The sequence below is a fragment of the Rhinolophus sinicus genome, linkage group LG13 (genome assembly GCF_036562045.2).
Source record: "Rhinolophus sinicus isolate RSC01 linkage group LG13, ASM3656204v1, whole genome shotgun sequence".
Taxonomy (NCBI): Eukaryota; Metazoa; Chordata; class Mammalia; order Chiroptera; family Rhinolophidae; genus Rhinolophus; species Rhinolophus sinicus.
Window position 1 is genome coordinate 31,643,361 of NC_133762.1, and position 22,667 is coordinate 31,666,027.

At 42.9% G+C, this 22,667-nt stretch overlaps 1 protein-coding gene and 1 pseudogene across 2 annotated transcripts in view; both read left to right on the plus strand.

The window, feature by feature from the left end:
• The window catches only part of CHD6 (chromodomain helicase DNA binding protein 6), a 181,863-nt gene that overhangs the window by 132,175 nt on the left and 27,021 nt on the right, over positions 1–22,667 (plus strand). For both annotated transcript variants that reach the window (XM_019748943.2, XM_074318117.1), the window contains exons 24-27: positions 4,739–4,828; positions 6,825–6,928; positions 11,974–12,103; positions 13,886–13,946. In XM_019748943.2, the coding sequence (XP_019604502.2) occupies positions 4,739–4,828; positions 6,825–6,928; positions 11,974–12,103; positions 13,886–13,946 (385 nt within the window). The remainder of the gene's footprint in view (positions 1–4,738; positions 4,829–6,824; positions 6,929–11,973; positions 12,104–13,885; positions 13,947–22,667) is intronic.
• Positions 9,227–9,950, plus strand: LOC109456211 (large ribosomal subunit protein eL21; annotated as a pseudogene).

A 22,667-nucleotide genomic window follows, 5' to 3' on the forward strand; every position in this document is an offset into this window, starting at 1 on the left:
TATTTTCATCCCTGTACAGTGTTATCTATTAGAATTAAAAGAACCCTTGGAAACCATCTAATCCAGCTTCCTAGGTCATGCACGAGTTCTAGGCCCGGCATTCGTGGTAGGCAGCAAGAAAGCCTGTGCTTGCAGATCCTCTGGTATAAAGAGTTTATTACCTTATAAATTAAGGTGTTGGGGTAGGTTTTTCCCTCCTTCCCTGTAACATCAGTGTGATGGTTCTATAGTTGCTGGGTTGTGTTTTTCTTTTTTTCTTTAATAGATGCAGTCTAATCCTTTCCCTTCATCCCTCCAAATATTTGAAAATAGGTTTCATGCCCAATACTGTAATAAAAGCTACTGTACACCTAAGTACAAGCTCTTTGGAGACAGTAGGTCTCACTCTGAGACTTAAAGGTCACACACTGTTAATAGTTGAGCCTGACTGGGGCAGGACCCTCTAGCACAGGTGTGTCCAAACTTTTTTCAACGTTTTTCACCAAGGACCATATGCGGTAAAATACACAAACAGCCAGGCCACTCACTCGAGGTGAAGTACATATTGCCTCACCTGGTTTATTTAAATAAACTAAATATATTTTGGAATTTGCTACGGGCCAATTAAAAATGGATTGCGGGCCGCAGTTGGCCCAGGGGCCGCAGTTTGGACACCCCTGCTCTAGCATGTTCAATGTGAGTGAATCAGAGTCACCATGTGGGAGACAGAGAGGAAGCTAGCTGGGCAAGAGGACTCGGACTCGTTGATGGGAGACCTTGTATGGCAGACTAGCGGGGGACTCAATTGTAAATATTAAGCAACCATATTTCTTGAACAGTGAGATGTGATAAGAAATGATACCTGGGGAAAAATGAATCAGGTAACAGTTTGCAAGATGAAGTAAGTAAACCTACAGCTGAATGGCCAACTAGGAGAGTTCTGTCATAATTTTTTATCACAAGGACCTAGATTAGGGTGCTGACTGTAGAATTGGAAAGAAAGTGTTAAATATGAGAGACATGACTAAGGAAGGATCCACGTGTGATAAGGAATGCAAAAAGCAGGTAACTTCATGACTGCAAGCTTTATAGGCTGTGAAACTGTCAGTGCCTTTAGCCATAACAGAATCAGATTTGTTATAGTCACAAAAAGATGAAGAGCCAAATGAAGGACTTGAGGTTTTGCCTCGTTAAGTTACAGCAACATTTGGCTGTCCCATCCACAGCTACAGATGTGGGTGTGGAGCGCGGAAAATAGGCTGAGCTGGAGAGGTTGACCTAGAACTCGCCCCTACACCTGCAGAGACGATCACAGATGATAACCAGAACTGTTTTTGACCTTGGAGGAATTTCTTAACATTTCTAACCACTGCTGCTCCAACTCGCCCCCCCCCCCCAACACCTCTCCTGAGTATATGCCTGACCCTGGGGATCAAAGAATAATTCAGTAAAGCACGTCCTTCGAGTTAGAACGAGTTAGAACATGCCGACTGTTGCTTATTATTCTGAATCTAATGGAGACCACTGTCATCATTAGTTGTGGCCCAGCAAGAGCCAGAGACTCAGAGCCGACAGGGACCTTGCAGCTCCTCCCACTCAGTGGGGGTTCTGTGGGCAGTATCCTGACACTGCATCTTCCAGCCTCTGCTTGAGCCTTCCTGGTGATGGGAGTTTACCATTTCTCAGCAAGGTTCATTTAATTACCAGATGATTCTAATTAATTGTCCTGCATATCGAATCTAAAATCTGCTTCCTTGAGACTTCCATCCTTTGATCATGGGTCCTGGTTCTGTCCTGAGACGTAATGGAAAACAGGCAGAATTTCTTCAGCATAACTGGACTGTGAGCTTCTAGACTGTGGGCTCTCGTACTTAGCAAATTTACCGCCACCCCACTGCCAGGTAAGGGTTAAGACAGGCTGTGGGGTCAGAATGGTCTAATTTCAGTCCTGGTTCTGTTGCTTACCAGCAGGTAAATTCCTCTGTTTGCCTTCTTTCCATCATCTAGAAAATAAGCATAATAATAGTTCCTGTCTGTTGGCATTGTTATGAGTCTTAAGCGAGCTGGCACACAGTAAGTACTCAAAGGATTGTTTGTTATTAGTCTAGCATTTCAGGACATGAAATTGCCATCTAAAGGACTTTAAGAAGTTAAAAAGCAACTGCTTCAAATCTAAGCTATAAGAAGTCAGGATGGTGGGTGGCCGGTTAGCTCAGTTGGTTAGAGTATGGTGCCAATAACACCAAGGTTGCCGGTTCGATCCCCAGTCCCTGCATGGACCATGAGCTGCGCCCTCCTTAAAAAAAAAAAAAAGTCAGACTGGTGACTGTACGTTCGGGGTGGGGTAGTGACTGGAAGGGGATACCAAGGGACCTTCTGGGGAAATGTTCTTCTTCCTAATCTGGACTGCATGCACGTGTATGTTCAGTTTGTGGAAATATATCAAGCTTTACATTGGTGCAAAGTGTACTTTCTGGAAGTATATTTCATAGCAATTAAATATTGTCTTAGAGAAGAAAGAAAAAGCAATACTGCCACCTAAAATATTAATGGATTTTGTTTGGCTAGACTAAGGGTGTTACAACCTTCCCTTTGAGTTCAGTTGCCAACTGGGGTTATCAGCTCACCCTGGAAGGAGGAGATGGCCCTCTAAGCAGAGCTGTCAGTCTGTCCTCTGAATTCGTTCACTTCTCACATGGAAAAGAAGTGAATACTGCTGACTGAATTCTCTTCTTGTGCCGTAGATACTGCCAAATATTTTAACACCTTGGCTTCTCTTTAGAGAAATAGAAACAGCTCTGTGTATCTTACATCTTCAGGAAAGCCTTACTCTGGCTGAGCTAGATCTAAGCAAGCAGGAGTTCTATACTTAAGACACCTCGTTCTGGTTCTTACTAAGGTGTCCGTCAGCTACTGCCAGCCAGGTAGGAGGCTTAGCAATGATTATAAATTCTTTTTTTCCCTCCCCTTCGTCCGCCTACCCCCCTGCCCCCACCGCACTCAGGGTCAAGCTGCTGTTTCTCAGTCTAGCTGTGTAGGACACAGCTCCCTGGCCCATGCTGACATTATGAGCCTTGCGCCTCTCCCCCTCCCCCCTCCCGCCGCTGAGATAGTCGGTCACCAGCTCTTGGCAGCTCTCGCCAGCTGCCGGCTGCTGGCCACTCACGCTGGCCACCGCCTGCTCATGGCTGCACACGGTAGCCCATGGCAGCACTCAGCAGCCCCGCGGCAACTCACACCAACCTCCGGCTGGCTGCTCACAACAACCCAGCTCCAGGGAGAGCAGTTTTTCACAATCTTAGCTGTGAGGGCACGGCTCACTGGCACATGTGGGAATCGAACCGGCGGCCTCGGAATTAGGAGCGCAGCACTCCAACCACCTGAGCCACCGGGCCGGCCCTATAAATTCTGACGAGTTCTTATTCTATGAGCTAAAAAAAAAAAAAAAATCTCAAAATTATTTGAGCTGATTGACAGCTGAGGTAAGGAATGGTGTACCAGAAAAGTAAGGGTTCTTTCCAATCTAAAAATTTCAACTTGAGCCCATAGTGGCGCTTTGTACCCGCGTCTAAGAAAGTATGCTTTTTTAGAGGCTTCAACCCTTCATTGTTATCATCCTTTGAATAGGTAATACATACACATGTTAAAAAATTTTTGTCAAAAGTAAGGTTTCATGCCACCTCCAAAGGCAACCACTGTTAACCTGATTCTTCAGAGATCCTCTGCATGGACCAGCATAGGTGAATGTACAGCCTCCTTTTATCTTCCCTAAAATAATACATACTTTACACACTGTGCTTTCTTTCTGTCTCTGTTTTTTGAACAACTTATGTGATCGGTTCTTATGTAAGTGGGCTTTTACTTTTAATAGCTAGCCTTTACTCTTGACTGGCATTGAGCAAGTGATAAGTAAGTACTCTTCTAAACCTCTTTAGACATGACTATGAAGCATCTCCTTAAACATGGTCAGCTTCTCTGGGCCTGCCCTCACTTTGACCTTGTTTTTGTATCGTCAAGCCCTCCACTCCCTCAACCCCACTGTTGTTCCCGTTCTCATCTTTCTTGGTTGGTGTCATTTCACAATTGGACTGCTGTGCGCTCCTCAAGATCAGGGTTGAATTGTGTACTTCTGTTACATACCTCACAGTACCCAGCATGGTGCAGGGCACATAGTAGTTGCCCAGCAAATACTTCCTTAACTGCTTTGTCTCATACATGTTCAGTGCATTCCCATGGAGCCTGAGTGTGGTCCATGCAGAATCACAGTGAATCGAGCATCTTAGGAGAGAAGACATGGCTGCTGTCTGGCAGTATTGCCATGAAAAGGATGTTAAAATAGTCCTTTAACTGTGTACAAGTGAAACAGTTTGAAAACAGCATCATTGAACGTGGCTTACTCTTCAGTAAGCTAGTCAACTGGTCCCTACCCTCCTGGAGGGCAGCTCTGCCTGAGAGGTCATTGCAGCCACATTATGGGAGGGGTGAGTAGTCTTTCAAGGACTAGGAGGGTCGCCGTTTCTGCTGCCCCCACAGCGCTCACAGGGTGACCTCACAGATGACTGATGAGATACATTTTATAACAATAACAATAACATCTGCCATCGGTACCTAGGGTGTTTTTTTCTAGCGTTTTCTCATATATTTATTTCCTATCACTAACGACATGGGAATGCCCAGAATTTCCGTGTCAGCTGGGGGACAGTTCACAAGCTGCTCCTGGCGTCTGACGTGTCTGCGTTGCTTTGCTCACCTCTCCCAGGGTACTTCTGCGCGTCCGGATGCTTTACTACCTGAAAGCTGAAATACTGGGAGAAGCCGCTGACAAAGCCTTTGAAGGAACTCCTGCCAGGTAAAACGAGTCAACCTTAGCCCCGAGTGTGAATGAGTTCCCATAAGGTGCCTGTTCCGGAAAGAGGCAAACCCATGTTCCCGTCCCACCAATCAGTTTCCTAGATGGCAGAGCAGGCAGGTAGAGTAAGGACAGTTCAGCCAGTCCATCTACAAGGAAGCAAAGGCAAAAACACTCTTTTAGGAACACAGCTTTTGGTGAGGTTTTAAGTTAGTTTTTTGTCCCAGCAGTGTTGTAAAATTGCTTTTAAAACGGTCATTTCTGTACCTTAACTAATCATGGTTGAATGACTACCCTGTTTCCCCGAAAATAAGACCTAGTTGGACCATCATCTCTACTGCGTCTTTTGGAGCAAAAATTAATATAAAACCTGGTATTATATTATATTATATTATATTATATTATATTATATTATATTATACCCAGTCTTATATAAGACCCAGTCTTATATTAAAATAAGACCAGGTGCTATATTAATTTTTGCTCCAAAAGACGCATTAGAGCTGATGGTCCTGCTAGGTCTTATTTTCGGGGAAACACTATATTAATTACTTGGATACACTCGATCCGATAGATATACACAAGAAATTTGACTCAGAATCCCCACTCTTGGCCTTAGTACTCTAATGCACATGAGTGGCTCTCCTTTATTTGTTAATCCTCTGACCTCTGACCTGTTTGACTTATTGCCCCTTAATTTTATAAATTCCTGTTTCCGAAACTGTAGAATCCTGTGGGGAATAGGCTGCCAAGCTCCCAGCTCCCACCTGATAAAGCTGTCAGATGGTCACAATTTATAGGGGGATCGCCAGGCAGCCCCCTTCACCTTCCCCACATCTGTGGTTTGCTCCAGCCCTGTACAATGCCTGTTATTCTCAGAAGACACCAGAAGTGTCCTGGGATGACCTGGGGCCATGGTGTCTTCGTTCTCTTTCTTTCCATTGGGCACTGCTAATGGCTTTAGTGGTCATAGGAGCACAAAAGGAGGAGAGGGTGAAGGACATTGACAGTCCTATCTGTGGGGCAGTTTGTAATCAGGAGCAGCCATCATCCCAGAAAAGTCAGTCATTCAGCCCATGGCACCTCGCAGGCAGAGCAGCTGGCCTTGCAGTGGAGCCAGGTTGGGAGCGCTGCCTGGGAAGGTGGGGCTGGGGAGCACCATCCCCACAGAGGGAGGTGGGAGAGAGAAGCCAGTCAGGTAGATGTTGTCCCTCAGACCCCAAAGCCTTCACAGAGTAAGGACTGTGCTCAGACATATGAAGACAGTGAGCTGAGGGTCCATATGAGCTCAGAACATGGACAGAAACTCAGAGGGGCTGCTGGCCGGGCCTGCTGATCCTGCATATCTGCCCACTAGGGTGCGTTACGGGCATCGCTTTGGCCAGCAGCAGTGCAGTTTGTGCTCACTTTTGACCCAGCGGGCCATTAGCAGACCACTGTCAGGAGGTACCACCTGTTGTGGCATCTGTCCTCTGAAAGGCTCTCTTCATAGCCCCACATGAACCAGCACAGACTGTCTTGTTCTCAAATACTGCTTGAGATCCCTACATGTTGAACCAAGATGATTTAGACACTTAATCTTTTCAGCATTTGATCATGTATAAATTCAACTATTGGGGGGTGTTCTACCATCAGATGAGTAATGTGTTGATGGCTTTTACTGTGGTTCTCAACTGAAGGTGCACATCAGAACTACCTATAGATCTCCAGGCCCCATCCAAGACAACTGACGATGAATTTCCAGTCGGTGCTTCAAGATTCTGTGTCAGTCAGAGGTGGAGCCTGGGATGGCAGCCACATGCAGACATAGTTTGCGATGAGCCTGACGGAAAGCCCTGGTGAAGAAACCTTGGCCCACAGCCTTCTGCTTCCTTGTTACTTTAGTGCCTAAGCATACACCAAGGGATGTGGCTGAACACCAGGGTTCGGCCAGTAGCTCGCGTGTTATTTTCTGTGTGTGTCACAGGACTCTGAGTCCATGCTCTTCCTTCCATAGGGAGCTGGACGTGCCTCTGCCCGACATCGACTACATGGAGATCCCAGTGGATTGGTGGGATGCTGAGGCCGATAAGTCCCTTCTGATTGGTGTATTCAAACATGGTGTGTATTTCAATGAATGTTTTCCCTTTCCTGAAAACCCCGTAGTCCGGTTCCACGTCTCTTCTAGAAAGCAGAGCTTCACCTCTGTCCTCTCAGAATTTAAACCAGACGAATGTATGAGTCATGAAAAGACAGTGAATGTTCGCATGAGCGCGGAACTTCGAGTGGGTGACTGTGGCTGCAAAGAGCTTATTCAGTGTATGTCTTCCTCACACTCGCCTGTCCACACTCGGGCATGGGGCCGCCTCACTCTCGTTCACTCCTGTAGTCTCAACATATGGCCTGGCCTAGTGCCTGGCGCATAGTAGGCACCTAGTGTGTCTCGAGTGAAGGAATAAGTAAATGGGGAAAATGTCAGGTTTTAGCATTTCATATGTATGCAGAATTCTGAGGTCATTGTAGATAGTCTGTGTATTTCTAGTGTGTATCTCTTGCCCTATTGGGTATAAAAATTTAAGAATAAAAGATGGCATGGACATCCCCCCCCTTTTTTTTCAAATGTGGTAACCAAGAGACTAAAGGGGAATCAGCAGTTTTTTAGTAGCTTGGAAAACCTGAAATAACTGCCCCCCTTCTTTCACTCCTGGCACAGTCCTCCGCACCTGCCCTTGGTTTCCTCCAATGGTTAAAATGAATGATGAGAATGCCAGATGCAGTCACTGCTGTGCCTGACACACACCTTCCCTGCCAGGTGAATGAATGGAAATGTTAAGCCGGAGAGCAGGGTTCAAAGTGGGAAGAGTTAGTGACACCTGGCCTTCACTGTCACCTCTCCCGCTCCCTAAACGTTTGACCTTGGGCACGTCACAACCTTCTGACCTATTTCCTCACCTGTACAGTGGGAAGACTACCAAAGCCACCTACCAGGAAGGTTGTTTGAAGATTAAATGGGACAATATATGTAGACTGCCTAGCACAGTGCTTGGTACATAGTAGATGCTTGGCGCTTCCACGGTCACTTGTTACTCTGCCTTTGGAAGGTAAACTCTCTTAATACATGTCCTGTGCATAGAATTCTTCCACATTTACAGGCCAACCAGTTAACATTTCCTCCAGATCTGTGGGTTTCCCATTCGTGGGTTCAGTCAAATGCAGATCAAAAGTATTCCCCTCCCCTCCAAGAAAATCCCAGAAAGTTCCAGAAAACAAACCTTGAATTTGCCACATGTTGAGCACTGCACTGAACCCATGCGAATGGAGTCATGTGTAGGCTCACCCTGCTGTGGCGTCTCTGCAAATACAGGTTATAGGCGAATGCGCCACTTTCTGTAAGGGACTTGGCATGCTCAGGGGCGTCCTGCAACCAGTCCCCAGTCCTGCTTCTATGCTGTCCACTACGGAAGCCACACGTGGCTATTGAGCACTTGAAATGTGACTAGTACAACTGAGCATCTGTATTTTTAATTTTACATAATTTTACTTAACATAGCCACATGGGGCTCCTCTGCTGGACAGGAGTACAGGCTAGAACTCAGCTGTGAAGTGAGGACAAGAAGCACGTGACCTCCCTGTTAAGCACAAGGAGCCACAAAGCAACCGAAACTTGGTTTAATCTAATGTTGGAAAGAACCCAGAAGTAGACAGACTGCTAGAGGCAGCCCCGTTCCAGAGCATCTGAACTTGAGTGCAGGACAGTCTGCTGAGCCTGCGTCTCCCTTCAGTGGCGGCGTTAGGGCACACTGCCAAATCCAGACGGAGTCAGTATGGCCTCAAAGGAGGACAAAAACCTCAAGTCCCAGCAGTTGATGTGCTTCCTCTCCCTCCCCCAAGCCAGCACACATTCCACAGGCACACAGAAAGCCTGGTAAATTATGACAGCAGTGTTAAACTACCTAGCTGAACTTGAAAGAAAGAAATGAAGAGATCACTTATAGCCAGAGCTGAACGCTCGGGCTGACGACAGCAGACCAGGGGGACTGGGTTTTAATGCCCTCCTAGAGGTGGGAAGTGGGCCGCTCCGGGAAAGCAGGGCAAGAAAAGACTGCCTGACTGGCCTGTGGTTGGCTTCGTGGGCCCATCCTCCTTGGAGTTTCCTAGAATCCAAATCAGATCAGATCTTGGCTGGATGTTGCCCATCGGGCATTCCATGAGCATAGGCCTGTACCTGTCCTCACCTGGGTAACGCACCTGACCACCCCTGTACAACATCGCCTTCGCCACAGTATCATCAAGCCCACAGGACATGTCTTAACTCGTCACAGCCAAACTCTCAGATACCCGGCAGCTGGTGGAGAGGTGACAATTTCAGAAAGCCAAGCTGCCTGGTGTTCGCTTTTCAGAACTCTCCATCAAGAATCATTCTGCCTCACCTCCGTGTCCTGGAGACAGAAGTATGAGCTATAGTGCTGCAACCACTTTCTTGGTTAAAAAACACACAGCTGCCTTTTTTTTCAGCCGGAACTGCCATCTTATAGTAATTCATGAAAATGACCAACACAAAGGGAAAGAGGAGAGGCCCCCTCTCTATGTTCTCTAGGCCTTTTAGAAAACATGGAGTTGTCTCTTTGGCCACATACATGTGAATCTACAAGAAAGGTGATATTGTAGACATCAGGGGGATGGGCACTGTTCAAAAAGGAATCCCCCACCAGTTTCACCACGGCAAAACTGGAGGGGGATACCCTGTTGCCCAGCACACGGTTGACATTGTTGTAAACATACAAGTTAAGGGCGAGATCCTTGCCGAGAAAATTAATGTTCGAATTAAGCATATGAAGCACTGAAAGAGCCGAGAGAGCTTCCTGAAACGGGTGAAGGAAAATGATCACAAAAAGAAGGAAGCCGAAGAGAAAGGTGCCTGTGTTCAACTGAAATGCCAGCCTGCGCCACCCAGAGCAGCGCACTTTGTGAGAACCAATGGAAAGGAGCCTGAGCTGCTGGAACCCATTTCCTACGAATTCATGGCAGGATACGTGTAAAAAAAAAAAAAAAAAAAAAAAAACCTTCACTGTTAAAAAGGAAAAAAGAAAAACACAGCTGTTCATTGTCTGAGGTCTTGTGGATCTTTTAGTCCACACCAGACATAGCCTGCTACAGCCCTGCTTAGATCAGAACACAGCCACGGTTCTACCTCCACGCGTTGACCCCATGGCAGAATCGGCTGAATCTTGGGTTGCCTGCAGCAAAGAGGGACCTGGAGCAAACCTATTCTGGGTGATGCTCTTGACATTCTCAGTTGCATTAAGTGACTTCCACCCCTCCAGGGCAGCCAGGGTTTATGAAATTTCCATCAAGATCCAGAGTTTAGTATTTCTATTCCTATTCTTAGGAGTTTTTTTAGACTATGTTAAGAGACCAGCGGTCTGCACCCCCTAAAAGGCCTGTCATTTTACTACCTCTTTGCACTGCTGTGATAGCTCCGACGGCGCTCTTCAGGACAGCTGTTAGAGTTTTCTAGGGAACTGACTCAGTCAGTCGTCCTCACCTCCAGCTTCATAGCAGCTTGAGAACTAGAAATGCAGAATCTGTCTAGATGGCAGGCCCACACATGACGAGACAAAGTCTGGAGAGGAGACACCTGCAGGGACCTGGCCACCCTCATGCCGTCCAGTACCAAGTTCACAAAGGCAGGACACTCATGGGCTGTTAACCTCTTTCAATAGTGAAGGTTCAGTGGAGGAACCGTTCACCATCTCACCTGTCAGGTAAAGCACCCCTCCTTTCACGGGGAGGAGACAGTGGCAGGAAATTCCTCAAGGCAGCAGAAGCATCGAGGCCGTTTCCGTTCTGCTGTGAGCTGAGGGAGAGCGTGGGGAGAGGGTGACGATGGTTCTTCCTACAGTGATTATTGGAAGAGAATCTGGGCAACACTGACTCATTCAGTCAGTTGTTTGTCAGACCCTGTGTTAATACTGGATACATAATGAGACGTAAAAACAGATTGTTTTCTTTGGAGCCCACAATCTCAGGAGAGAGGCAGTCACCAAATAATCAACCTAGGGAATAAGTGACTAAAGAAGAGCGCAGGGCACCCCAGGTTCTCCTGCCATTCACCTCCTATGGGCAGCACCTGTCGTTGAGATGGAAGAGTCACTTTGTAGCTCCTCAGAGAAAAAGTACTAGATGCTGCCTACAGGGTGAAGGATAGAACTGCATCAACAGTCATCCAAGAACCAAAACCAATGTAGAAATGAAATACCCAACAAAGTGAAATCAAGTCTGTTATCAGCAGCCAGCTCGTTCTCATTTTAGGTACAGCATTTTCCATCACCTCTGATGGGGTCTCTGTACACACTACCAAGCTAGAAATTGACCTTGTTTGCTAGGAGCAATACAGAAAAGGTTTTGATGATCATGAAGGAGTTTTCCCCAAGGTAGTTGGATAAAATAGGTTGGATCTTGTACATAACCATTAGATTTAATAAAATAATAACACTCGTGCATGGGCTTTATGAAAGTAAAAGTGATGGTTTTTCATTGTCTTGCCTCCCTTTTGAAGTCTCTCTTCTGAGTCAAAAAATGCTCCATCTGTTCTTGACTTTGGAGATGTGGTGAGGGGCAATTTTAAAGCCCTGTCCAGTGGATTTAGGATTTTGTACTGAGTTTGAATACAGAGGCAGCAGATCCATTTTAATCCAATTAACAATCACAGTCCTCTTTATATTTCATCGCTGGCATCCGTCACTTTGTTCAGCTTCCGTTTCTAACACATGGGATAAAACTGGACTGTAAGAAAACGAGGCCCACTCGAGAGGTAACGAGGTGTCCAGAGTTGGGGGGGGTGCCAGGAGAAAAAACTGTAAAACCAACTTACCTGATTCCCTTTGGTGTCCGAAAGCAGCAAGCACGTGAGAATGGTGTCTGAACCTGTCTCGGACACAAGAGCATTTATATAAGCTTTCATTTTTGGTCAGGCACTGCTCAGAGGTGTCCCCTTCAGCTCAAGGCTCTTCCCCTGATGAGAAGTCTTAACCGGTCCAGTAAATCTTAAATGAGCATTTGTTGTTTGTTTTTACTTCATAAGGGAAACAAAGTGACTGTCCGGGTCCTGGGGCAGAAACTGAGTGCTGACGTGACTGCTGACCTCTCTCATTACTCCTGCTCAGGGTACGAGCGGTACAACGCCATGCGAGCAGACCCAGCGCTCTGCTTCCTGGAGAAAGTTGGGATGCCAGATGAGAAGTCCCTCTCTGCAGAACAGGGTGTGACAGACGGGGCTTCAGACATTCCTGAAAGGTGAGAAGCTGCATAGGACAGCTGTGATGTGACACGTCATGCCACAAAATGATGGCCCCTTCCACGGCGTGCAGCACACTCAGCCTCTTCCCTACAGTCCGGCTCTCCCTTAAACCTTGCCGTGCCGGAACGGCCTTCCAGAGGTGCTGCTTTGGGTACATCCTGTTACACTTCAGGCCTTTTCTATGACTTCTAAACACTTTGAACCAGATACTAGCTCCTGTCTTTCGTGGGTTCCCCAGGCCGCCCGTATCTCTGTATCTTACCTGGTCAGAGGATTCTGGAACCCAGACCTCTCATACCTGGCAGAAAGCTCAGAAGAGGCATAGCAAGTACAGGCTTCTTGACCTTGGAATTCCTCAGATAAAGTTCCAGCATTATTTAAGGATTGCATGGTCTGCAAGTAAGGTGGGTTTAGGAGCCACCCATTGACAGCCATGGCATTTAGGCCTTTTCCCTGGGTGTGTGCACAAAAGGATGAAAGAATCCTCAATGACTGAATTTTATTTACTGTTGGCATAATCTCCCAATGTGCGAATTCATAGGAAAGCTAAACTAACAGCCAAAAACTGGTTCTCAGAAAAAAACCATATATATATGTATGTGTGCGTGTGTGTGTGTGTGTATATATATATATATATATACACACACACGCACACACACATACATATATACGTACATATATATATGTATGTGTGTATATATGGAAAATGTAATATGTATCTCTTAGCTTGTGTTTGAGAAGCTTTTGACCTGATCTTTTCCCCAAAAGTAGCAGATATGCTTTGCATTGCCTAGGGCTGTGGCCAGGCTTGGACATGAGGGCATGGCACTGCCAGGAGCCCTGACCATCTGCTAAGGCCAAGAAAGGAGCGAGATGCCTTTTTCATCTGTCCTTAACTCCGATGAACATTTTAGCTACCAAAGGTGTTTCCTGTGGGTGGGTACTAAAGATGCATTCAGAGAGATGTTAACAAATGCCCAAGTGACCCATGTTGGTGGTGTTAGATTCACTGGGTCAGGGAAAACATTACCTGCATGAGGTACCTCATTGTGGTCTAAAGGTTGTATTTTTGTGGGGCAGCTATTCTCTCTGGTTAAGCAGTGAAGGTAGGAGGTTTTCATAGAATCTGAGCAGCAAAGATAAGAATCTGAGCAGCAAAGATAAGAATGTTTGAGGCAGGAATACTTCAAAGTCAATTTTAAAAGGAGTCATGAAAAATGTAGACATCAGCAATAGTTAAGCTCACAAGAGAGAAGACATTAGGAGCAAACCTAGAGTCAAGTGCGATTGTCAGTAAAGGGGGGGTAAAGTGTCCTTCTCAACAGTTTTGGCAGATTTCCCTTTGGAGGAAGGGACTGCTGCCAAATGGAAGTGATCATGTGTGAAGATTCATCTGATGTGATTGGGGATGGCACATCAGGACTTGCTCGGTTTGCAAGCCTTCAGTCTCTGGAGTCTTTTTTTTTTTTTTTTTTTTAAGAAAGCCACATATTCAGATAACTTTTGATGTGTAGTGATTACTTTTTTATGACAGTATCGCTGTTGAATAGCTGGCCTCTCCACTTGACTGAGTAGATGCTGAAATCCTAATTTTTGGAGGTCCTTGCCCATAGAAGTTAGGACGCTTAGAAAATCCAAGATTTTGAGGCCTGTGGGGAAAGGGATCGACTAAGAGTCCCTGAGCTCAGTGATTTAGGGGGTTTTCTTGCAAGTGTCCTGATTTGCTAAATAGCTCCTACGTGGTGTGTGATGCTTTTTTATTTTTCACTTTTATTTAGAGGCAACACAGATAAAGAAGATAGCACTGAGGACAAATTAGATGGCCTCCAGAAACAAATGGTGAGTCGGATGTGCTGTGTGGCAATCCCAATCTTGAATGTGAAGAGAGAAATCCCCATTTTAGTAGTGGTCTTGGGAACTTGACTGCATTGCTTCAATGGCATTGCATTTCCCCCAACATTTTCTTATAAAAATTGTCAACATGCAGACTGCATTGCACTTTTATTCTGATGAAACTTTTGATTTTGAGATCACTGGATTTTAGGTGCAGTTATAGGATACAGAATGATTCCATGTACCTTTTATCCAGTTTCCCACCAGAGGAACATCTTGCACAATTTTAGTGCAGTATCAGAAGCAGGAAGCTGACGTTGATAGAGTCCGAATACAGGACATTTCCATGACCACAGAGCTGCATCCTGCTGCCCTTGGAGAGCCAGCTACACTGCCCTCCTGTCTTCACATACCTGTTAATCCCTGGCAACCGCTCACCTGTTCTCCATTTCTATAATTTTGTCATTTTAAGAATTTATACAAAGGGAGTCGTATAACATGTAACCTTTGGGAATTGGCTTTTGTCACTCAGCACAATTCTCTGTAGGTGGGTCCAGATGATGTCTGTAGCAATAATTCACCCCTTTGGAATGCCTAGTGGTCGTCTGTAGTGTGGCTGTACTGCAGTGTGTTTCACCAGTTATCCATTGCAGGACATCTGGGTGGTTTCCAGTTTTGGACTATTACGAATACCTCTACAAACATTTGCATACAGATTGGGTATATGGACATACATTTCCATTTCTCTGGGATAAATGCCCAGGAGTATAATTGCTGGGTCATAGGATATAGTTATTATGTGTTTAGTTTTTCTTAGAAACTGCCAGACTTTTCCAGAGTGGCTGTACAGTTTTACCTTCCCACCAGCGATGCATGAGGGATCTCATTTTCACTTTCCTCATTTTCTTCATTTTCACTAGGGTGTTGTCACCTTTTTTTAGTTGATCCATTCTGATAGGAATGGAGTGATATCTTGTGGTTTTAATTTGCATTTTCCTAATGGCTACTGATGTTTAACATTTTTTTTTATGCTTTACTGCCCTATGTATACCTCTTCAGTGAAATGTTTCTTCGTGTCCTTTGTCCATTTTCTAATTGAGTTGTTTCTTTGTTTTACTGTTGATATTTGAGAGTCCTTCATATATTCCAGACACTCGTCTTTTGACAGATATGTGGTTTGCAAATGTTTTCTCCCACTTTGTATTTTGTCTTTTTATCCTATTCATATTATCTTTCACAAAAGTTTTTAATTTTGATCAAGTCAAGCTTATCAGTTTTTCCTTATATGGATCATATTTTTGGTGTCAAATCTAAGAACTGTGCCTACCTGTAGATCCTGAAGGTTTTCTTCTGTTGTTTTTTTTTCCCCTAAAAGTGTTTGATTTACATTTAAGTCTGTGATCCATTTTAAGTTAATTTTCACATAAATGGAGAGAATTAGATTACATTTCTTTTTTTGTCATGTTGATGTCCAATTACCCTGGAACCTTTTGTTTTAAAAATCTTTCTTTCATTGAATTGTGTTTGCACCTTTGTCAAGAAAGATCCACATATTTGTGTGGATCTGTTTCTGGGTTCTCTATTCTGTTCCATTGATCTATTTGTATATTCCTCTGCCAATGGCATATATATTGATTTCTGTAGCTATATAGTAAGTTTTAAAATTGGATAGACTGATTCCTTTCTTTGGAGTGATTACAAATGATGTATTTATGTTTATCTTGTATCCTTCAACCTTGCTGAACTCAATTACCAATTAGTTCTAGGTTTTTGTAGGTTTCTTGAGATTTTTTTTTTACATCAACAGATTGTTTGCAAATAGGGATAGTTTTATTTTTTCTTTTCTGATCTAAAAGCCGTGTATGTCCTTTTCCTGCTTTATTGCATTGTCTAAAACTTCCAGCATCATGTTGAATAAGAGTGATGAGAGCAGACATCCCTTGTTCCTGGTATTAGTGGAAAGACATTCAGTTTTTCACCGTTGAGTATAATGTTAGCTCTAGGATTTTTGTAGATGCTCTTTATTGAAGATGAGGACATTCCCCTGTATTCCTCCTTTTCTGAGAATTTTTATCATGAATGGATATCAAATGCATTTTTTATACCAGTTAATACAATATGAAAAATCGTGTGATTTTTCTAATTTAGCATGTTAATATTGTAGATTACATTGATTGATTTTCAAATATTGAACCAGTGTTACATCCCTGGATAAACTCTACTTGGTCATGGTGTATGATTCTTATTGTTGAATACTATTTACTAATATTTTCTTAAGGATTTTTACATCTGTATTCACAAGGGATATTGGTCTGCAGTTGTCTTTCAGTGTTATATTTGTCTGATTTTTTGTGTGTGTTTTTTTCCTTTTATTTTATTTCAGGTCTACAAAACAATGTAATAGTTAGGCATTTAATGTCTGGTTTTGATATTGGGGTCATGTTAGCCTCATAAAATGAATTAGATGGTCCCTCCTCTCCTATTTTCTGATAGAGTTTGCCTAGAATTGGTATTAATTCTTTACATGTTTAGTAGAATTCTCCAATGAAACCATCTGGACCTAGAGATTGCCTTTTTTGGGGAGTTTTTAAATTAAGAATCCTCTTGTCTTTTATATTGGATAAGTTGTGGTAGTTGGTGTTTTTTAAGAAATTGGTCTGTTTCACCTGAGTTGTCAAATGTATGTGTGTTGAGTTGTTCATAATATCTGCTTACTGTCCTTTTGATATCTGCAGAATTGGTAGTGAAATTCTGTTTCATTCCTGCTTTGGTAATTTGTCTTCTCTCTTTTCCTTTATCATCTTGCTAGAGATTTGTCTACTTTATCTTTTTGAAGAATCAGCTCTTTATTTTATTGATTTTTCTCTATTGTTTTTCTGTTTTAAATGTCATCGATTTCTGCTCTTTAGCATTCCCTTCTCCCTGCTTGCTTTGGTTTTATTTTCCTAGATTTTTGGGGTGGGGGATCAGATTACTGATTTTTGAGACTTTCCTGCTTGTTTAATGTATGCATTTGGTACTATAAATTTACCTATCAGCATTGCTTCAGTTATGTTCCATAAGTTTTGCTATGTTATATTTTCATTTTCATTCAATTTAATGTATCTCTTTAAAATTTCTCTCAAGACTTCCTTTTTGAGCCATGGATATTTACACATGTATCATTTAATTTCCAAGTAGAGACTTACCCATTATTTTTCTGTTTTTGAATTTTAGTTTGATTCCATTGTGTTCGGAGCACACATGTGTATATTTCAATTGTTTTAAATTTGTTAAGGTTTGTTTTATGGCCCAGGATATGGTCTATCTTGGTATATATTCTATTGACACTTGAAAAAAAATGTGTGTTGTTCTGTTGTTGTGTGGAGTGTTGCACTTAGAGTCCATTGGTTGATAGTGTTGAGTTCTTCTGTATCCTTGCTGATTTTTCTGTCTAGGTATTTTCATCAGATTTTGAGAGAGGAGTATAAAGTCTCCAGCTATAATTATGGATTTGTCTATTTCTCCTTCCAGTTTTATTAGTTTTTGCTTCATGTATTTTGCAGCTCTGTTGTTTGGTATATATACATTTAGGATTATGTCTTCTTAGTGGATTAACTTAGCTGTCATTGTATAATGTCCCTCTGTGTCTCTCAGACTTTAATCTGATATTATTATACCTGCTCCTGATTTCCTTTGATTAATGTTTTCATTCTATAATTTTTTCTATCCTTTTACTTTCAGCCTTATTTGAAGTGAGTTTCTTTTAGACATCATATAGTTGGGTCATATTTTTTTAATGCACTCTGCCAATCTTTGTCTTATAGTTGGTGTATTAGGCTCTTTGCATTTAATGTAATTATTGATACATAAAGGTTTAAGTCTGATGTTTTATTGTTTTCTTTGCTTTTTGATTCTGTTTTCTTTTTTCTGCCTTCCACTGGGTTATTTGAATATTTTTTTATTTATATTGGGTTTTTTTTAATAGCTTTTAATGGTTATTCTAGGTATGTCGTTATATATATACATAGTGTATCACAACCCACTGGTATCATTTTCCCAGTTCAAGTGAAGTGTAGAAACCGTACTTCATTTCATACCTTTCCCCTTCCCCATTTATAATATAATTGTGTGAAATATTTCTTCTACATATATTTAGAACCATATTAGACAATGTTATGATTATTGCTACAACTGTCAAATATAATTTAGAAAATTCGAGAGAAGGAAAGGCTACTGTATTTACCCCTATATTCGTTTACTGTGTTCTTTCTTCCTGGTGTTCCAAGGTTTCTTTCTATTTTAAGAAATTGTTTTAGCCATTCATTTAGAGTAGGTTTGCTGGTGACAGTTCTTCATCTGAGAATGTCTTAATATCCCTCTTCATTCCTGAAGGATGTTTTCACTGGATATGGGATTCTGGGTTGACAGTTCTTTTCTTTCAGCTCTTGAAAAATGTTGTGCCACTTCCTTCTGGCTTCCATGGTTTCTGATGAGAAATCCACTGTCATTCAAGTTGTTTTTCTCCTGTAAGTGAGGTGTCTTTTCTCTCTTGCTGCTTTCAAGATTTTTTTCTTTGTCTTTAGTTTTCAAGAAGTTTAACTAGGATTTTTTGAGTGGATTTCTTTGCGTTCATCCTGTTTGCTCAGCTTCCTGAATATGTAGGTTTATGTCTTCTGCCAATTTTGGGAAGTTTTCAGCCATTATTTCTTCAAGCCGTTTTTCCTCCCCTTTTGAGACTCTGGTGATATGAATGTTAGATCTTTTGTTATAGTCCCACAGGTCCCTAAGGTTCTGTTTAATTTTTTTAAATCTATTTCTCTCTTGTTCACACTGGGTACTTTTTGGTGTTCTGTCTTCTGGTTCATTAATTCTTTTCTCTATTCTGCCATTGAGTTTGTTCACTGAGAATTTTTGGGGTTATTTTATTTTCAAATCTAAAATTTCCCTTTGGTTCTTCTTTAGCTATTTCTTTGCAGGAACTTTGTTTTCTTCATTGATGACTGCTTTAAATTCTGATGGCAGATAATTCTAAGATCTCATCATTTCCGTGTTATTAGTATCGATTGATTGGTTCTTTTATGATTCAATTTGAGGTCTTCCTAGTTCTTGGTATAATCAATTTTTGAGTGAAACCTGAACATTTGAGTATTATGTTGTGAGACTTACTTAAAAGGATCTTATTTAAAACTTCTGTTTTAGCTGACTACCTCTGACAACTCTCTCGCAGGGGAACAGTGAACAGGTCTGCGCCACCTTATTACCACGTGGAAGGAGAAGTTCATGTTGTCAGTCAGCCCCCAGTGACACCCAAGGGGGGTGTTTCTCCTACTGTTGGTCAGGAGTGGAAGTTTAGCTCTCATATGGTCTTTGCTGACACTATGGGTAGGGGTGGGTACCTCATTACTATCAGGTACTCCCTATTGGCTTTTGACACTACCCCAGCAGGGAAATGAGGTGCCCTGTTACAGCCTGGTGAAGGTGGATGTCTAGATTCCCCACTCAGCCTTTGCTAGTATGGGTGTTGTGAGCCACAGTGTTTTCTTTGTCGTTACACTGGGGTATAGTGGGTATTAACATTTTGTGTATTTCTAAATTGCTCTTTTCCTGGTTTTTTACTAGAGCGGCTTTTATTGGGGCTGTCTTTTTTTTCCTTCTTTTTTTACTTTTTTTTTGTCTGCACCATTTTGTGTATCCTGGCAGCCAGCTTCTTTACCTCTAAAACTAGGATATATAAAGCAGTAAAACCCAGGGAACTCACCACTATTTCATACCTTGGGTCCCAAGATCACTAATTGGTCTGCTTTCTTCTCTTCAGTTTTCAGAGTTTTCTTGTGTTTTCTTTATGTAAATGTCCAGGGATTTTCGTTGTACTTAGAGTGAGGAATAGGGGAAATGTGCATCTTCCCAGAAGCAGAAGTCTGTACTGCATTTTACAAATGAGTTTCTGGGACTTTGCATAAGCAGACTGAAACCTTACCAGGACCCAAGCACCATTTGATTATGTTTTCTCTGGCTTTGAGGAGTGGAGCAAATGAATCTGTTAGAATTTCAGGGATTCTGGGTCCTAGAGGTTACTGTAGCATTGTCCCTAACTGACTCCATTGCCAGGATAATCTCTCCTCGTCTGCTGATCACCACCTAAAAGTTACCAATTCGTTTTGGTTCTAGTTTGGAGAATGTGTGGTATTTACTTTGGCTCCCCTCAGCTCTGATTCTTGTAACAGTAACAATGACATCACTTTCCCAAAGTGGGAAATAATTATTTTTCGAAGATATGTTTCCGTATCTCCCCCAAGGTTTGAGAAGCAGTATCGAAGCAAAGCAGCATGAAGCTTCAGGCCCTGGACTTGAAAGAAGTTGGGTTCTGGTCTTGACAATGAGAATCCCAAGTTCTACCATTCTGGTCCCTGGCTTATACTGTTAACTTCTTTTGTCTGGAATTTGGGATGTGTTTTCCCATAGGAAACAACTCAAGTACCAAAGAAATGAAAGTAATACCATATACTCATGTGGAACTTGACTCTTTCCAAAGCACTGTTTGCATTTGTTTCACTCGATTCTCACCTCAGCCATGTGAAGTTAACACTTCAGATGTTATTACCCTCATTTGAGAGCTGAGGAAACGGGAGGCCCAGGAAGTCATTAAGAGCCCTGCCAAGTACTCACAACTATTCGATGGCAGAGTTCAGACTAGGTATTCTCTCGATATTCCGGTATTCTTTTTTCCAATCAACTGTTCTTTGCATAGTCAAGAAAGTAGAATGTTTATGTATACACAATGGAATACTATTTGGTGGTAAGAAAGATGATATAGGACTATTTGTGACAACATGGATGGATCTTGAGAGTATAATGCTAAGCGCGAAATAAGTCAGACAGAAAAAGCAGAGAACCATATGATTTCACTAATATGTGGTATATAAACCAAAAACAACAAAAGAACAAGACAAAGAAAATAGAATGTATTTCATTTGTACATACATGTGCCTTCCTCCCGGTAGCAGCTTCTATGAAAAGGCAGCTACCAGCCCAACTGCAGGCCAGACCCAGCTGAACGCAGTTCACAATCAAGTTTACGTGCTTAACCGATCAGCCTTTGATCTTGGAGCGCTCTGGGCACTGAATGGCTTCTGGCAGAATTGATAAAATAACTTCAGTTTCCTTATACAGAGCAGGGTAAAAGTTCTCTGGAACTACGTTTTTATTCTTTTATAAAATTAATACCTCTTACTCATTTTGCTCTTCAAACCCCTAAAATCTGGGCTATAGAATAATCAAAAGCAGATGGAATGGAGAGTGCTTACCTCAGGTTTTGAGGTGGACAGATTATATAACAGATTAAGCTTGACTTCTAGTCCATGTGCTGAAATAACAAATGGAGAAGAGCAGCCAACATCTGAACCAGACCTCGTTCCCTCCCACCCCACACCTCCTGCACGGAAGACGCTGGTTAGGTGTTTCCTTCTCCCAGTTCTGTTCTCAGGCAGATCAGCAAGCGGGGTTCAAGAAGCGCACAGAGCCTGTCATCCAGGACCAGGGTCGTTTCTCTGAATTAAACAGACCTGGCCGTAGAAGGATGAACAGTGAATACATCGGCAGAATCTTAGCATTGCAAGGAGCCCTAACGACGGGTGTTGGGTGGTCTCTAAGTGTTCCAGCCTCTCTACAACTTTGCTGTCGGGGTTGTTCCAGGTAGGTTCAGGTACTTCCAGGAGCCTCTGGGAAGAAGAGGTGGAGTGTGCTGCCTTCCAAGGAAGCCCATTTCGTTTTGGGGTGATATTTCCCTTATATTGACCCAGAAATCTGGCTAGCAGTTGGTTCCGTAGATTCTGTCTGGTTTTCTTCTGGTACTGCAAAGAACAAAACTGTTCTTTCTTTTCTCTCTGATGGGATTTTAAATTCTTGAGGCTGGCTAGGTACCTTAATCCCTTTAAATCTCTTTTCAGGTGAAGTATCCCTAGCTCTTCTGCTTTTCTTCGTATCACATCGGGTCCAGACCCCACACTACTCTGGTGCCTTCCAGAGCACACTGCAGCATTTGTCCCCTTAAAATGTGGTGGGAGAGAATCAGAGAATGTTCAAGTTAAAAAGGACATTTGATCTACTCGATTCCCTTCCCCCACACTCTCTGTTTTAATACCAATAGAACTTTGGTAAACAGACTTCAGATGCAGCTGGAGTCACTAAACCCATAGGGAAGTTCTTTCTTTTTCTTTTTCTTTCTTTTTTTTTTTTGTTAAGGAGGGCACTGCTCGCAGTGGCCCATGTGGGATCGAACTGGCAACCTTGGTGTTAGTAGCACCGTGCTCTAACCAGCTGAGCTAACCAGCCATCCCCATAGGGAACTTCTCTAGCAGTTAGTCTGAAAGTTGACTTGCGTTTGGAATGGTCTAGAGCCTAGAATTATAAATGAAATATTTCTCTATGTCAGTCCTCATATGTCAGAAAATAAACAACCATCTCTTTTAATAGAAAGAGGAGTAAGTAGTGGCACAGCCGTCACTCATATAGTCGGTCTGTGATCAGCGTGTTTGTCCTTGCTCCGCAGCAGTTCCTACTCCAGGTGCCTCTGAAACAAGGTCTAAATAAGTGGAGGATGAAGTCATAGCCAACGTGCACACAGGAGAAATTCTTAACAGGGAAATCGAATGGCGAAGGTGGTTTGATTCCATTGTAGGAAAAATTCAGCTCGGAGCTGGAAAGTCACCCTTATGAGTTTAAGAGTTTGAGGGTTCTCTGAACTGC